At 37.4% G+C, this 18871-nt stretch overlaps 1 protein-coding gene across 1 annotated transcript; it reads left to right on the top strand.

Annotated features, from left to right (window-relative positions):
- The first annotated feature begins 10352 nt into the window (after nt 1-10352).
- LOC102708406 (ubiquitin carboxyl-terminal hydrolase 15-like) lies at nt 10353-18540 on the top strand. The gene is made up of 14 exons (XM_006647052.3): nt 10353-10510; nt 11633-12034; nt 12430-12814; nt 12892-13276; nt 13364-13518; nt 13609-13697; nt 13880-13965; nt 14064-14226; nt 15173-15296; nt 15529-15686; nt 15771-15855; nt 16687-16899; nt 17417-17478; nt 17569-18540. Exons 2-14 carry the CDS (start codon nt 11712-11714, stop codon nt 18260-18262), a joined length of 2922 nt encoding a protein of 973 aa, XP_006647115.1. The 5' UTR covers nt 10353-10510; nt 11633-11711; the 3' UTR covers nt 18263-18540.
- The last annotated feature ends 331 nt before the right edge of the window (nt 18541-18871 follow it).

The following is an 18871-nucleotide window of genomic DNA, read 5'->3' as shown; positions in this document are numbered from 1 at the left end:
TGATTTTTTTCTTAACAAAGTCAGAGAATCCAGATTGCTCTTCCATGGCCATCAAACGGAAGCTAAATGGGCTGCTCCAATGCTCCATCAAGCGAGGTTTAGTCATGCCATTCCATCTACCATTTCTACCTCATAGTATAGTTCTCGGCTGGACAAGTGGACATCATCATCATACTTCAAAAAAGAAAAGAAAAAAAGGAAAGGAGTTTAAGGAGACCATCCAAGTGATAAAAAGCGAAAAGGAAAGGGTTTCTCACAACACGATCGATCAGCTGCTAGCTAGGCCATGGCCACCTATCTAGCTACTCGATCGAATTCATTCCTCCAGCTGCTGCTACTGCATCTCATGATCGATGCAATGCGTAGATAGGTAACATGCAACTTTCAGAAGAACAAGAGAGAGAAAAGAAAAAGGCATTTGTAGTACTAGCTAGCTTAGTCTCATCGACGACGACGACGACAGCTCGTACTGGATCGATCAGATTCAGACCAGATCATCCGCCGCAATGCCTTTCGCCTTCGCATCTTTCCCCGGCGGAGAAAACGGCCATGGCGATGAGGACAAAACAAGCAATGCCCCCATGTTTGCTACTAGGACCTGGCTTTCTTCCATGGAGACTATCCTCTACAAATCGCCATGGATGATGGGGTGCTGTGAGCATCATGGATAGAACGGATACAGAGAGAGGTTGATGGCTACTAGCCTACTGCTATCATCTGAAGTAGGTACGTAGAATGGTGCTAACTCCGTCTAAAAAAATTCATTTTTTTAGTTTGTGTGTCCAGCGGTTTGACTATCTGTTATTAAAAAACTTAAAAAATTAGCTATGTGTAAAGTATTATTCATATTTTATCATCTAATAATAATAATATTAATCTTAGAAAAATTAAATAAGACAAAAAAAAAATCAAACATTATATTAAAAACTAGAAAGTAAACTTATTTTGCGACCCAGGAGCAGGAGGCGAGAGGTTGATAATTTGATCTGGTACGATGGGTACTGTGCATCCATCCTTGGCTTTTGTCACCTTGTGTTAGCCAAAGAATAATTGAAGGTGGTGGTTTATCGGCTCAAAAGCCATCGGAGGCGCTCTCTTTCTTTCTCGGCTTGTACCCGATTTAGCCCTTTGTTCACCTTAAAGCCCTTGGGACATGACCCTTTTCACAATTCCTAACTAATTGCTACTATCTCCGTCCCATAATATATGATATTCTGACTATTTATTTATAATTTTTGATCATTTGTCTTATTCAAAAATTAGTGTAAATATAAAAATTTATAAGTAATACTTAAACTACTTTTAATAATAAACAAAATAAATAATACTTTTAAATTTTATGAATAAGACGAGTAGTCAAACATTACAAACAGAAAGTCAAAATCCCTTATAATTTAGGACGGAGGGAGTATGAAATTGTCGTACGAAATTCCTGTGTTTCAAAAGAGCTAAAACGGTAAAGTGTGACACGTCTTGCATATGATCCTAACTACTTTACCAGTTGATTATGGTTTTGGTTTGTTGTTGGACATGAGCAAGATACTAGATAGCGGCAGTAGTGACCACTATAATGATGTAATTGTGATATCTTCCGATACTGTGATGAGGTAATGGACTAGATGTAGTGGTCTGGAACTTAGCAGTCGTAATTCTAGTTAGTGGGACGCAATATCAATCCGTAAAATAACTTAGCAGGCCGCAATCACAGTGGAAAATATGTATATAACCCAATCATTAGTCCATCGCTTCAATCATGTCTTCTCATATTCTCATCTAATCATGTTGTCACGACTCACGAACACTACGTGCTTACATCGTACCACGCTGCTTGGCTACCGATCGATCAACGTTGTCGGGCCAACTGGACGTCGGGCGGCAAGCGACGGTTGTTGTGGCTTGTGATGGAACAAGAAATTAACTTTTAAGTGCACGTAAATGTCTAGTTATGCTTATCAGTTATAAGTCTACTATAATTTATCACCAATTTGTTTGTCAGTTGTTTTATGAAAGTGTTAGAAAGTCATTAGTCATCTATACATAATCAAATATATGTGTGATTATTAAATATCATTATTGTAACTTAGCGTCCGCTATCCGCGATCCACTACGTAGACCCTAATTCGCTACCACCTGCTATTCCCTATTCAGTACCTTGCACATGAGGAGTCACACGATATGGCTAATGGTGCAAGCAACACATTTGAACAAGTGGTTTTACTCCGTTAAAAACTTAATAATAGGGCATATGCGTGGGTTGAAATTTTAGTATTTCATGTTTGCTTTAGGTTGTTGATGTGTCGTGATAGTACTCCACTATTAATGGAAGCTCTAATAGTTGCGGTTGTGTATCAATAAATATGGAAGATAGAATTGAAAAGGTATGCTCTGTCGTATTATTAAAGAAAAGTTTGGTAGCGATTCATGTATAGCACTCCATATAAGTCATACCATTTTCTAATAAATTGCATGATCAACCTTATGTAATGCTCACCTAACTAAAACAACCGTCAGAACCTTTTGTATGATTCATGCATTCTCGCCCATAAACAAATCATCCCAACATGCAGGTGAAGCACGACTTCCATTCTAAATTATTTTTATGCATGATAAAGCGGTGTATAAGATAGCTAAGATTTTAGAGTTAAAGAATTGTCTAATGTTTTTATAACTATGTGGGAATATGAACAACTAAATTAACTATGGTAAAGTGAAAATCTTGTTTTAGAGATCGAATGATGAACTTATATATTGAAAATTTTTGCACCAAGCATGTTGTTTGGTAGCTTGAAAAGTGTGGCCGTGAAAATCCAAAAGCCAAAATTGGATTAAAAAAAACACGGAGAGAATGAAATGCCAATAAGACACTCTCTTGGGGTGGAAAACAATATTTGCTTTCTTGATTAATTCGTGCATGTTCTGAAGAATGGAAATAGAAGAAAAAATTACAGGACAGTTTAATTCAGATCAGTAATTATAATTATAACCCATTTCCACCATTAGAGCAGGTACAGTAGCAGGTTATAAGTCAACTATAAACATATTTTAATAAAACAAAAGAGGAGAAAGAAGAGGAGTGGGCTACTAATTTATAGCCAGATACAGCACGGACTCCAATACACAATGTGTGTATAACATATGAGACATGATGGTATATGTTTTGTAGATAACTATTATATGAGTTGGCTATTAGATTGACTGTAGATAAATTAGAGTCAGTAGTTGGCTATACTATTGAACTTGCTCTAATAAAATAAAACTTTGAGTATTCCCCAAAAACACGGTAGCAACTAGAAACCAAACAAAAGGAATAAAGGATTGTAGTTGGATGGGAGAGTTGGAAACCTAAGATAAAGGCTTTCAGCTGAAGCTCCCCTCTTTACCACAATCCCCACACAAGCTGAAACCTTTTAGGATGAAAAAAAAAGGCTACTCATGTATTATCCACCTTCCTGGTTAAGCCCAAAGAAACAATTATGTAAGATCCCAACCTTACCGGGCTCGTTCGCGAGCGACGGTAGGAGTCATACTTAAACAAATCACGTAAAACAAGAAATATTATTAGTATATAATTAATTTAATATCAATTATTACAAACTCGAAAAAATAAATTAAACTGATTTCTTAAACAGATTTTATATGAATTATTTTAACAAAATATGTATTATTTAATAATTCAGAAAACGTTTTAAAAAAAAGGCAAACATTAGCGCTCCCCTCACTCACGAACGAGGCCCTCATGTGGAGATGGATGGAATAGAATAGATCAGCTGTCCCCTTCTCAATTTGTTATAAATTCTTTCTTTTCTCTCGCGTAAACAGCCAGCGTCAACGGCATTTTGAGGCCACAGATAAAAATCATTTGCGGCTTGATTAGGAGGTTTTTAGGTGGACTAATCGGAAGTAGCCCACAACACAATTATGTGCTGGAGAATCTTTGCAATTATTCCCATGTTGACCCCATCCTCGTCATCCGTCGACCGAGAAGAGTTTAATACGGTTAATTAGTTTCATCCACATCCGATAAGTCCAAACCTGCCTACAAATTGCTAGAGCTACGTGACAGTACACTTTTTAGCTTGACGTTTAAACAAAAATCTGCTTAAAATACCGACTTTCAACTAAGGCCGCGTTCGGCTAAAGGAGAGAAGTGGAGTGGGTTAGTTATCCGGTGCAAAAAATATAGTAATAGATTAGTACATGATTAATTATTTATTAATTATTAAAAAATATAAAAATAGATTAATATGATTTTTTAAAACAACTTTCCTATAAAAAGTTTTCGAAAAAATACATGGTTTAGTTGTCCAGAAAACATGCACGTGGAAAATGAGAGGCTAAGATAACTAACCCCTGTCCCCTTATTATCACTCCATTGAGTGTTTGAGTATTGATGATATGATACTTGTTAATCTAGCTGAATAAGCATGGTTAATTGGTTGTCTATGTAGGAGTAATTTGGTAGCATGGCCCCATCTCGTTTTTCCAGTCTCCTCTCTACCACACTGTTGCTTGTCATCGCGTGATGTTTGCAGGATAACAACTGAAACAGTTAGGGGCAGAGACAGGTGAAGCAGCAGGGAGACATTGGCATGTTGCAATGGTGAGTCAACTCACATGTACCCTAGTTTTTTTTCTCCTCCTATTATTGCTCCAGATTCTCTCGTTGTGCATGCATACGTTTCTCGAACGATCAAACTGTATTTTTTAAAAAAATCTATAAAAAAGTTGTTTTAAATTATCATATTAATCTATTTTTAAAATTTTTTACAACTAATAATTAATTAATCATATAATAATTTATTACTATATTTTTCATGTCGGATAGTGTACTCATAAAACGAATGCGGCCTACTTTAGTTAGGACAAGTTATAGTAGTGATTTTTTGTTCCACGTAAAAAACAAACAATATATTTGAAAATAAAACATAATTTATGAATAAATATTTTATGAAAGTGAAAGATAAACTTTGGTAAAAAAACCTCAAAATTAACTCTAAATTTAAGGTTGAAATTTTAAATTTTGCTTATAGGCATAAGCATGAGTAAAAAGTAAAAGAATATGGTCTATGTTTTTGTGAATTAGTAAAAATAAAATATTCAATAGAACTCGAAAATAATCCATCACTATGTGTGTTAGTGAGCAAACAGTTCTAGGCTATGCTCTTCGCGTATAACAAATTTTAATGATCCTATGCTTCCCATCTACTCTGACGATCTTGTCCTTTTCGGTCTCATTTGCATGGTTTACATTTTACGGAAACATGCGTACACCCTATCTTTTTCGCTTATATATAAATAATTTGAGTTAAAGTTTAGTTAGGATTTTTTTTCACTAAAGTTTATTTATCAATATTGACTTTACTTTAGATCGCTAAAAATACATATATAAGTATTTTATTCATAGATATTTTTATTTATAAATATACCGTAAACAATCGCTCCATAATCCATACCATCCACGTGTCTCCTGCAAAAAATAAAACCACTCTGTCATTAGGATATACATTTTCTTTTGCATATATTTATGTGGTTGCCGTTACATTTAGCTTCTTTTGCTACAAACATTCAAAATGCAGCCTTAAATACGATACTACTTTTCAAATTTGACCAATTATATATATATATATATATATATATATATATATATATATATAGTATCGAACTTAAGTGGTAACAATGTAGAATTCATTATTATAAACATTTTTTTTTTGCAAAACATGGTGCATGCACTCATAAAATGTGTGCAATCACCTGTAAGAACGCGCATGCACATCCTATTCTTATGAGCACAACTAAAGATTGGATTGGTTTATCGTGCAATTGACAAAGTCAATAGAAACACTTGCTATTGGCGTGTACATCATTTACCACCGAAAGAGAATAAAACGTAAATGTGAACACACGTGTGCCTAAGACTAACTAGCCAGCCGAGGTAATCTTAGTTCGTATTGTAATAAAAATTATGGTCAAAATTTGTAGAGCTCAATTAACATTCTCAATTAATGAAAAAGAAAATAGGTAAAAAAAGCAAATTGCAAGAAACATGTGGGCATTACATCCTCTTCTTCCTCGCTCTACCCCTCTCTCTCACACCTGTAACGTATGCATAGGTGGAGTATTCTCTCGGTTCTAAAATATAAGTATTTTTAGGATTTAAATCTTATACTATAATATAAGTTTTTTTATTATTCATCATAATACTTGTCCTATTGGTCACTTTCTATTTATTTTTCCTAATTTATCCCTGACACTCTCCACTCATTCATTAAAGAATAATATATTATTTTCTTCTTAACCTTAATCTTTGCTAAACATATAGCATTTCTAGGATTTAATCTTGTTTCAAAATATAAGTATTTCTAGCATTATTCGTAGTACTATTTGTTATATCAACCATTTTCAGTTCTAAAATTTCCCCATCTAGTCACACGTCCCATGCATTTCTTGGTTATATTCAATTTCTGTTGGATGCCCACGAGCCCTAAAGTTTCATAAGTCTATTGAAACTGATTCTCTATCCATGGAATCTAATCCATCATCCATACCTAACGAATTGGTATTATATATTCATACTATAACGTAAGAAAAATAAGTACTCGAATTCTTATCGATACCTAGCTCACAGCGTAAGGCAAAGTCAAATTATGGATGCAATCAAATATGCAGTATTTACCAGAAAAGTCTTAAATTTATTGAGAAAGAATCAGGATTCTCGGAGATAAATAAAGCATTGGGTCAAACTCTCATTTGATGTTAAGGCAATAGCTGTGAATTACCATCCACTATCCAAAATGGATCTAGAGACAGAGCTAGAGCGAAAGAGAAGCGGTGCCACCTGTTTGTTTTTAACTAGGCTTAATTGTTATGGGTATCTGAATTTATATCGGGGTGATACATATATGGTGAAAATTAATAAACTGTAGCTAAATTTGTTTAGAGGGGTGCCTAGGAACCCCTCACAACAAGCAGCTCTGCCCCTGAATGGATCCCTACAGTTTTTATAACATCAATATCTGTTACTAAGGCCTGGTTTAGTTCATAAAAAGTTTTCTCAAAAACATCATATTGAATTTTTGGACATCTAAAGAAGTACTAAATATATATGAACAATAAAACTAATTACACGGCTATGGGGAAAATCGTGAGATGAATTTTTTGAGCTACGTGATTAGCCATAAGTGCTATAATAACATATGTGCTAATGACAGATTAATTAGGCTCAAAAGATTCTTCTCACATTTTTTGATAGAATCTATAATTTATTTTATAATTAAACTACATTTAATATTTTAAATATGTATCCATATATCATATATGATGTTTTTTTAAAAAAAATTACAAGGCCTAAATGACTCGTACTAGTAGCATTAATTCCAGTCGCATGGGGTGGTGTGGGGCGAAAACTGACAGAGGGCGGCCTCAAAAAGCGAGTAGAATTTGTAGGGGAGCGCTGCGGTGACATGATAGCGTGATGGGGGCAGCCAGCAGCAGGCACAGCGCAGTACCGATGCAAACAGTGGTAGTACGCAGTACAACCCCGCCTCCTTTGTTTGCATCTTTTTGTTCTTTTGAGGTGCCCAAAATCCATGTCCTGCCTGCCTGCCTGCTACCGCCAATCCAGTTTACACCACACACCTTCCTTCACGGGCTCACCCTGCATCTCCTGCCCCGGCCCGCCCCCCACAAAATCCATGCAAATTTCGCAACACAATGTTCAAGCATTTTTAGGAATTAAATCTGATGGTAAAATAGAAGTGTCTTTGATTGTAATATATATTTTTCATTTGCCTTTTATTAAAAAATCATTCTCATTTTATACCCATGTACTCTCTCTCACCCAATCAATTTCTCGGCTATCCATTTTTCAAGTTTTTTTTAGCTAATGCTTGATTAATCATACACTAATTGAGTGATATCGAGAAGAGAAATTCCCAACCGGGTCTCTGCAGTCTTAAGTTCTTTCTTAGCCAAGGAGGTTACCAAGGTAAAACCATATCTAGCCATCTAGGGCACCCTTCTCACAATGGACACAATTGTGATATGATTTTCTTTCCGCATTCTAGCTCTCGATTATTTTTCTTGTCAATTCTAGATAATGTCTAGTTTATAATGTTTGTTAAAGGTTTTACAATGCAAACCTTATTCCTGATGTTTGTTAAAGCTTTTACAATGCAAACCCCGGTGTTGAAAACAATTATAGAAAAGTCACTGGATCTACCTATTAGTCAACATAAATTTGTGTGCGTCTACCTGTCCAACTATTTCTCCCAACTCCCTCTTTTTATGGTCTATTATTACGTAAATTGTTTGTTACTACCACACCTCTGTGCATCATCTCTAGCATGTCCTAGGTCATTTGTGCTCACCAGTAGCTTATCCGTTGCCGCCAAATCCCTAGAGTCCCAAGCACCCTTGGATTTCTCCCTCCTAGGTGGGCATCCCATGGCACCCTCTTCCCGTCCTCAGCAGTGCCATCTAAGTTCTTTGGTCTCGATGTGTAGCTAGTAACTTCTAGATCTAACACTAGTTGCCTCTATCTTTTAGATATGCGGCTTCTAACCTCATGCAACCATCGCAAACGTTGATCTTAGGAGGGCGGTATGGTGCTCGATAGAACAGACCTAGGGTTCCGAGATCAATTGAATAATGTTAGCAATGATGCTAATTAGGTGATGATCACCTACCTTACTTCGACTCGTATTTCATAGATAAAACACGAAGGTATGATATCTTACAACACGACTCATGAGCCATGATGCATAGACGAGCGACCTTAACCCATCGGGACATCTGTGCCCTCTACGAGGTACGAGGAGCCTCGGAAGGGCATGGCTGTAGTTGTATCTTTTAATATTTGGTGAAAACTTAACCAAGAGCACTACAGTTGAAACATGTGTATGATTTCGCTGCAAAAGAGTAGAATAATTATTATAAATATGCCTAGGGCAAGTAGTTAATAACACTCCATAAAAGAATATCGATATGTAGTCGAGTAAGAACATTATTTCTCCCATACATTTTATTTGAAATCTTGTTTGAAGTCAATTGAGGCTTTTACATATATCAATGAGAAAAAGTTCTGGCACCACTCTTTTGCTAGATTTTTTTTAAAATTTTTCCTTAGCTCCTGTGACCACACTTCCCGACGGTTCAAATGGATGTTTTTCTTTAAAGTTTTTATATAAAAGTTAACCATCTTATCTTTTTAGGGTGAATTTCCAACTTTCCTATGATTAATTCATTGTTTATAGAATTAAATAACAATAATAAAAATTAGATAACCTTTGATCTTTTAATAACAAAAGAACCCAGACCAGGTGGTCAAGCGTATAAGAAAATGGTCCCAACTCAGACGCTTTTGACTGTACTATATTGAGATCCTCGTTTAACCACGAACCAATGCACTGTTCCATGTATCTGACACTATGTATCTTCTTTGTATACGTGATACCCTACAGCAGTTTTAGCTATGGACAAACCGCATAAAAGTTTCACTGACCCTGTACGAAAAGCACTAATATAGAAAAGTATAATTGCTATATTTTTCAAAAACAATCACCTTCCAATACCCCCACATTATTCTTGCATAGATAACGTGAAACCAGGCACGCAGCCAGAATAATACAAGGCGTGGAAATAGAAGAATAACTCCGATATAATTTTCGTTTTTCTGATGATTATAAGCTAAAATTTAAATTTTTAACATGAAATTTGGAGTTAATTTTTAGCCGTGATGAGTACGATTGTTCTTACGTCCGATTAACGGCGCGCAATAGCGTGGAGATCAGCACGTAGCAATAAATCACGGTGACGCCGGCTGAAATCGTACACGACTCGTAGGAATTTCGTCGTACGTACAACGTTTTTTTTAATTTTGGGGTTTTTTCATACAGTTTATTTTACAGCATTTACTTTTAGATCGCTAGAATAAACATAAAAACATTTTATTCCTAAATTAGTTTTCTCTCGCAAATATTCCGTTTGCGGTAGTAGAGCATTTTTCTGTTAAATAAAAAACAGAAAAAAATCACCAGAACAAATCAATGATTGTCAAAATAAAATAAAAGCACAAACTGCTTTATCCTAACACATCACCTTTTTTAATAAAGTATGACTAGATTACTATACTATACCAACAAACAACATTTTCTATATACACCTTAGATAGAGAAAAAAAACCCTTCCAAATCTAGTCTTACCAGGAAAAAAAAACCGTCCCTAATCCACACCGTCCATCCCGCGATCGGACGGCCACGAGAAATCCCCCACCCTCCACGGAGCGCCCCGCGCGCTCTCTCCTTTTTCCCGTTTCCACGAGGCAGAGGAGAAACCGAGCAGACCAAGCAAGCGTCAAGCGAAAAAGCGCAAATTCGCAACGCGCACACGCCCATTCGCACACAACCACAACGCAGTCTCGCACCACACCACACGAGGCGATCGACAGTAGCAGCAGCAGCAGCCAGCAGCGCCGCCCGCTCCGCTGCCGCGACCTCCTCTCCGGCCGCCATCGGTAGGCTCCGCGCCCCCCCCCCCCGTGCGTGTCTGCGGCGCCGCTCGTCGATCTCCGAGGGAGGCGCTAGGTCCCTGACGCGCTTTTTTTTTTCCCTCCCCTCTTCTCTGCCTGGCCCTGGCCGGAGAGATCCGCCCCCGGCGGGCATTCCCTTTCGCCTGGTAAAAACCCTAGACTCCCCCTTCGATTCGGGGGTTCCTCCCCTCGCGCCGCGAGGAATCGAGGTTTTGAGTAATCCGTTTGCTGTGGCTGGTTGGCTGTTGGTGTAGTCTCTGACTGGCTGCCCCCTCAGGGGTGCGGGGTGGGTTGGGGGTGGGATGGGTTGAGCCTGTGGCGGGGCGCCTGCGGTGAGAGATTTTCCGTGTGGCGGGTTCGCCGCTGCCTGCGTGCTTGGGATCTGGCAGTTTGTAGATTTTTCTCTCCCTCTTTTTCCCCCCCTAGTTTTTATGCTAGAGAATGTGGTGCACGGGTGTTAGGTTTCTGCAGTGTGTTTGTTCGGAAATATTGAGGGGAATGTATTGCTTGAGTGTTTCGATGCATTTCAGCTCTTTTCATTAGTTCTTGGAAATGATATTACTTCTATGATACTGGTAATGATGCGTTCCAGGTTTTCTAGTACCTTTCTTCGCTAGAAAATTTGTGTATATTATGGCAAAGATGTGACACGGCCATAAACTTGTCCTTTTCTCTTGGGTGGGCTCGAGTACATATATAGCCATTCACAGATAATTATTGTTCCAGCAAGTACTGTAGTACTATGTATAGTTTATCTGTAGCTTATATTTCTACATTTGTTATTCTGAAGCAAGACATTGTCTGATCTAGCTTCAGCCTGTGTGCTTGTAAGCACAGCCATCATTAAAAGGTGGTTACTTCTTGAGGATTGAAGCTATTGTAAAGACTTCAGCCAACTTTGCACTAGAAACACCTAACAAGCTGAAGCTTGAAAGAACAAACTTCTATTGCATATAAATCAGGCCCCAGTAATTAATTTGTGAGAAGCATAAGGTTCTTATAGTCCTTAAATGTCTGAATGATTTATATTTTCGTTGTCATTTTCTATTTTTGTCATAGTGGAAACTGTAAGCTGCAAATTTAATTTTTGTTACGCCGTTTCCTTAGGTCAATCAGCAATCTGGAATGATTTTTCAATCTCAAGCAGGGAAATTTCGAAGTTGGATGATAATATTCTGTTAGGGACATGCTCCAACCAAGGGAATCTGATGTGCCTGTACTCTTTGTTATATTTATTGTGCTTCCGGTGATAGCTTATTTTCTTCTGGGAAGATGGCATGATGCTGTAAGTAAGAAGGCAAGGGTAAGTGTGCTGGCCCAGCGAGCTGCAGAAGAAACCTTTAAGGTGGAAACAATGGCGACTCCAGATGTCGTATTGCCAGGACCTGCTTTGAGACCCATGCCTTATTTAAGATCTGCATCTTCTGCAAGAGCTGAATACCATGAGTGTGCTACTTGCCATGGACCTGCTAAGACTCGCTGCTCCAGATGCAAGTCTGTTAGATACTGGTAAGATTCTTGACTTGTTATCTTCTCCATCATGTGCACTCTATTCATTATAATGAATTTGTATATACTAAACAAATTGTACCCCTCACATGCTTTTGAAAACATTTATCTTGGCCTGTTTGTTCCGTTGACAACTTGACATAGCACACCATTCCACTGAAAAATGTTTACTGTTACTTCTTTTATGCCCTTAATAGTACTCTAGGCGGTATTTGAAAATGGCAGTTTGGCTGTATATGACTATGTAAGTTCTGATGTCCTTAACAGCTGGTATTTGAAAATTGCTAAAGTCAGGATTTGCCACTCCTCAAGTTGCCCTTGCACCACAGCTCTATGATGTGTCTGTCTTGGTTGTGTTAATTAATGTGCATGTTACTACTTTCCATGTTCAACAGCTCTGGAAAGTGCCAAATAATTCACTGGAGACAAGGTCATAAGCAAACATGCCAGCAATGGCATGGTGGCTGCTCTGGTGGATTACCTCCTACTGAGAGTACTGAACAGATGCCGTTCTTAAGTAACCTTAACTCACCTCTTCGTGGGAGTGATGCTCATCTGCATGACATGGATTTCGATACCATGTCAGAGCCATCCTTCGTGACACCAACAACAGATAGCTATAATCTTGATACCAGCCCATTTCTGTCAGACAGAAGCAACATGAATAAGCCAAACCAATTTCTACATACAAGTGAAAATGGTGCTGCTATTGGATCGTATGAGAAGAATGATTATAGCATTGAAGGAGAAGTCCCTTCTGGGATTTTTCCAGGAAATAAGGTAGCTTACCCAAGCTATTTCTTTCATAACATTTGTTTTAAGTAATGCAATCCAATCCTTTACATTACATTTTTCAGGTTTCAAATAACAGTTTTGGTTCAGATGAAAACAGCGGCAACCGTGATGTAATTTATCCTCTCAACAGTGTGGTACATCAACCCAATAATTATGCCCCTGAAACAAGAAAGCGACCCAAAGCAAGCATCACGGTTTATGAACCTGATAAGGGTGTGTATTTAACTTCTGATATGATTAGTTCTGGTGAGGGATCATATGCTTCTGCTGCAGAGTCACTACAAAGAAGTAACTCATCTGGAAGAATTACTGGAAAAGGAAACATGCCACATAAAAAACCTCCATACCCATCTGGTAAAGTATCATCATCACAAAAATTAAAGGAGGCGTCGACATCACATCAATATGACGGCCATGAAAATAATCCCCACAACAAAAACGAGCAAAGTTAGTGCATAATTTCTTATTGGATGAAATGGCTATCTTTATCATGTGGTTCTGTCGTTTATCTCATATAGTTACTACATTTTGCAGAATCTACCAAAACAGTTGTTCCAACAAGCAACAATTTGCAAGGCTGTAATGGCATCTCAAAAGTAGGAATATCGAAGGTTGAAGCTTTGAAGAAGCCCTCAAAATTTCTCAAAACCAGTCTGGTGGGGTTGATCAATGATAACAGGAGGAGTAAGGTTTGTATCATCCTCACATATCTTGAGTTATGTTACTTCACAGTTTCTTATCAAAAGTTTGAAGGCTGTGTTTCTAAATTGGCACTGTAGGTACTGTTCCCGTATGAAGACCTTGTTAAGTTTTTTCAGTATGAAGTACGTGGCATCTCACCCAGAGGTCTTTTCAATTGCGGAAACAGGTACTAAAAGTTTCTCATTCAGAGTTCATTGCGATGAGTTCTGCAAATAGCAGGACCTAAGAATCTTAACAGAATATATGACTACTGTTTCTTTCATTCTCATTTCTGTGCATTAAACAAATTATTTGGCCTCATGTTTCTATCTGATTGCTATTGCTCCTTTTCTTTTTATATTTTTGCAGTTGCTATGCAAATGCTGTTCTGCAATGTCTCATGTGCACAAAACCCCTGATGATCTATCTGCTTCTGAGATTGCATTCCAAAGATTGTAATACCAAATCTCATGCTCCCTTACTCCTCCTTTATGCAGTTGTGAAATATCTCAACATCTCTGATCTTTTGACGTTGATTGCTTTATTCTTTTAGGTTGCTCAAAGAATTGGTGCCTCATGTGTGAACTTGAGCAGTATGCTTCAACTTTGCGTGAAAGTGGTGGACCTGTTTCTCCAAGTAGAATACTTTCTAATCTGAGGAATATTGGGTGTCGCTTGGGTGGTGGAAGTCAAGAAGATGCTCATGAATTTTTAAGGTGCTGTAATTGTTACATGCTATATCTAGTTTTCATTTGGTATTGCTTCCTATCCTTTTTAGGTTATTCTAGTGATAAACTGATAACATAACTTTGTTACAAGTGGGAGTAATACTTCGGATACCCTGCCACAACATTTATTCCACATCATTGCTTTATCAATATGTATTGAAATATTTCCTCATGTAAGAGAATCCATTTTGGTGGACACCTACACTGGAACTAAAAAGAAACATTGTTTTGTTTCGGGTATATGAAATAAAAGTGGCAGAAAATGAGAAGAAACATGACCAGGAGAGTTCCTGTTTCTTATTTGAACACAGCCAATTAGAAGTTGATGAAATTCTTGACTTCCTTGAAAATTGATCAAAAAAGTTTAGGATATTTATAGTTTACCACACAAATGTTTTTGGGGCATGGCGATGCACGATTACCACAATTAATGTTTTTTGGGCATGGTAACTGATGCTACTACATTTACTATTTCGTGCTCTAGCAAGAAAATAAAAATAAAAATAAAAAAGCCCATAATAGCATGTCTGTGTGGAGGAACTTCATTGATCTTATTGCTAACATTTACACACACACTGCTGTGCTTCAGTTGGATTTTTTTTGAAGTTCACATATATATCCCTACCCTCCTATTGGACATGTATTAAGGGGTGCACTCATGGGTGTGTGCATGTGTGTGCGTCTTCCTTGTAACAGGAGAGAAGAAAAAATAATGTTGTCCAAGTGAATAATTGAACTGTCCTTCATACAGTGGAGCTGTAATGCACTGATGTATCTGAATATTTGAGTTTTGCGCGTTCTTTTCTAAGATCCTCATGCTCCAATTTGTTTGCAAGATTAGTGAAAAAAGGGGAATTATGATCGAAGTATTTAGAATTTGAAGAAAAAGTTCCATAATATTATGCTTGATGTTCTTCTATTTGAAAACTACCAGGCATCTTGTGATGTCTATGCAAGGGGCATGCCTGGATGGACTTGGTGGTGAGAAGCAGGTAGAATCAAGCTTGCAGGAAACTACACTGATACAGCAGATGTTTGGTGGCCGTCTTAAATCTAAGGTAACTCAACAAATTCCTGACTTCTTGGTGGTAGTTTTGAATATAGCTGCTAATTTGTCTAATGCCTTACTGTTTGTTTTCCTGTGATTGTTGTGAATGTGCTTACAGTTTACCCCAGTTGTAAAAGATGCAATTTTGTAACTTAATTTGTTTTCCTCTTCATGCCGATTATCTTACTAGTTGGCAATGCATTGTGCTGTTGTTTGCTAACTGATTTATTTAATGAAACAAGGTTAAGTGCCTCAGATGCTACCATGAATCTGAAAGATATGAGAATATAATGGATCTTACTTTGGAGATTCATGGTTGGGTGGAGTCCTTGCAAGATGCTTTGACACAATTCACTGCCCCTGAAGATTTGGATGGAGAAAATATGTACAAATGTGGAAGGTACTGCTGCAAGTACTTATATTTATGCATCATTTCCATTGGATCACAACATATTGAATTTACCTTGTAATTCTTTTAATGCAGGTGTTCCGCCTATGTCAAAGCTAGGAAACAATTAAGTGTGCATGAGGTGCCAAATATATTAACTGTTGTTCTTAAAAGATTCCAGGTATTGTTTGATTTCATTCACTATTGATAAATTCCCAGTAATTGCTTGTACCAGGTGTACTGTTTAGCTAGATATTGGAAGCATTTACCTGAACATTTATATTTATGCAGTATTATAGTTGACATAAGATATTTACTTCACTATTTGAGAATATACAGTTCAATGTTTTCAAATCATAAAGTCAAGACTAGTCTTAAGGGGACCGATCAGACGATCAGCTTCGGTTAGTCATCGATCAGCTTTGATTAGTCAGGGCTAGTCAGTGTCTAGTCATCCTTCTATCCAGGATATGTGTGTATATATTTATAGCTGTATACTAGTAGTAACCACTATACTGTATAAGTGTATAGTACTATAGTATGTTTACTTACGTATAACTATACATATATTTCTACTATACTAGACAAATACATTGTAATAAATACATGTAAATAAAGCAAGTATCAAGCATTTTTGGTGGCTACTTTAAGGCCTATTTCAAACTTGTCCTAATCGCATGACTAACCATGATTAATTGATGACTAATTGGACAACTGGTTTCCTGATCGAGCTGATTGCCTCGAGGTCCATGATTGAGCCACAGATTCCGATTAGGCTGACTAATCATGATTAATCATGACTAATCGGATGACTTAATAACATTATTCCACTTGAAATGACTAACCTCTATTATATGATGTAAGCTTATTTCTGGAGAAGTTGAAGGATATAATTCATTGTCTGGATCATTTGTTATATGAGTAACATTTTCCCATTTAGCTACTCTTTAGACAGTTTTTACATGATCTTCCCTTCTATACGATGAAACTAAGTGAATATTTTTTCCTTCAGTCAGGGAAGTACGGCAAGATCAACAAATGTGTTACGTTTCCTGATATGTTGGACATGGTTCCTTTTGTGACTGGAGCTGGTGATAATCCTCCTCTATACTTCTTGTATGCCGTGGTTGTGCATGTGGATACAGAAAATGCATCCTTCTCTGGACATTACATATCATATGTCAAAGATATGCAGGGCACATGGTTGAGAATTGATGATTCAGAGGTATGTGCTTCAAAAATGTAAATGTGGCTGTGATCTATTTCCTTAATTTAAATCAAGAACATGTATATGTGTTGCTTTTAAGAAGTCACTGACCCTAGAGAACTACATAGGTCTAGATTTAATATAGTATCATGCGATTAATTTTTGAGTGTGCCATAGTTAGGGGTGGCCATTCAGTTTTTATGGTTTGTTCGGTTTATAGGTAATTCATTTTTTGGAAATACCAAATGAAATCGTCAAAAAATTATAAACCGAGCAGGAAACACCGAACAATTTTAGGTTGGTTTCTCGAATTTCGGTTTAAACCAAACAGAAGCAGAGGGCATTGTATCCTATGGGAGCATCTTTGATTCAACTGAAGATCCTGATCCTGACAATCAGAGTGCTTTATATTGAGAACAAATTAATTTCATTTTTTGTTTGCATGTGATATCACATCTTAGGAGGCTGCTATATACTCACTTAAAAATCTGAAAAAAATGAGCTGATCAGGTAATTTGGATTTTAATATATGTAGGTCCAGGTGGTATCACTGAATCAAGTTATGTCAGAAGGTGCATATATGCTGTTCTACATGAGGTACATCCAATTTGCTAAGTGTATGACATCTATATTATCAGATAATTAGTTTTTTTTTCTGCAACATTCTCATATTTATGTAACCTTCAGATCTTTTCCTCGCCCGCCGAAGATTTACATCGAGAAGGGCCTATCACCTGTTCCAACATGTACAAAGTGTCATTCATCAAAATCCTCCAAGGGTTCTAGGCAAGACCTGAATCATACAGAGTCGCTCTTTGCTTCCAATGATCAAACCTACGGTATATATGATTTTAGACCAGACAATGAGGGCTATATGCAAGATCATCATGCTGCTTTGAGATCAAGGAATCTCTATCGTACCGATGATGCTTTTGCCGACTCGGTTGGCACGGACTTCTCGGATGCTACATCAAGTGAATGGTCACTGTTTACCAGCTCTGATGAGTCCTCGTTTACGACTGAAAGCACTAGAGATTCATTCAGTGTTGTCGATTATGGTGATAATGCTGGTCTTGATCCAATTTCCTCTATATTTGGGCCTTATTATGCTCAAGACCATCCTCCTGGCAGTTTCGCCTCATGTACAAGGTTATCACCCTCCAATCCACAAACAAGGTACTTTCAAGAGAACACAGGCTTTGTCTCAGATTCTTCCATGCCGGCTCACCTGCACGGCAATGTACATAGAGGAAGATATCCAGACAGGGCCTGTGCTTCTTCAGCTGAACCTCCTGCTTCAGCAAATCCGCGAAGCGTATATGGTAGGTATGGCCTCAGTAGAGAAGGTTTTGTTCAAACATCTGGATTTTGTCAAATGTAATTGTCTACATTCCATAGTTTTAGCTGGAGTTTGGCAGCTGTGGTTATCACTGCCATTAAATACCGCCTCATGTTCTTTTATTTCAGATGAGGCATATTTAATTTTTAGCTGCATATCCTAGGTTAGCTGAGTGACTCCATGTAGCAGGGTAATTAGATTGTCTTAGGTGCCTAGCATTTCAGGAGATATATGTTAGAACACAGTGACAGGCTTTATATGCCATCCATTGTTCAACCAAAAGCCGGTCAAATCATTTATCTAGTTGCTCAAAATTGTACTCCACTGGAGACGTATTTCAAATCCTCGCTGGTTCTTCAAAGCAGGAGGGATTCCAATTTCCGTTACGTCAGGGGAATATGTGCAGTTCTCAGCTGGAAGCAGAATGATTATTAGCACACCAGCACTGCTGTGTTCGTTCTTTTATAGATAAGGAACGAATAATAAAAGATCATTTGATTTTTTTAACTATTTAATGACGTAAATGACGAAATTAACTATTAGAATATTAGAAAGTTAAGATGATGAACGTGTATATAGAAACTTTTTATAAAAATACACCGTTTAGCAGTTTAGATAAAATGTGTGCAAAAATTGAGGATAAAAATTGAG

Source organism: Oryza brachyantha, chromosome 2 (assembly GCF_000231095.2).
Source record: "Oryza brachyantha chromosome 2, ObraRS2, whole genome shotgun sequence".
NCBI lineage: Eukaryota > Viridiplantae > Streptophyta > Magnoliopsida > Poales > Poaceae > Oryza > Oryza brachyantha.
The sequence above is the reverse complement of the archived record's forward strand: the minus strand, read 5'-3'. Positions and strand labels throughout refer to the sequence as shown.

Bases quoted from the DNA above. Each gene is read 5' to 3' on its own strand.
- LOC102708406 (XM_006647052.3), top strand. From the start codon at position 11,712: ATGCTCCAACCAAGGGAATCTGATGTGCCTGTACTCTTTGTTATATTT. The intron at 15,297-15,528 runs GTAACTCAACAA...TAATGAAACAAG, and splicing joins GTGGCCGTCTTAAATCTAAG to GTTAAGTGCCTCAGATGCTA. The intron at 15,856-16,686 runs GTATTGTTTGAT...TTTTTCCTTCAG, and splicing joins TTGTTCTTAAAAGATTCCAG to TCAGGGAAGTACGGCAAGAT.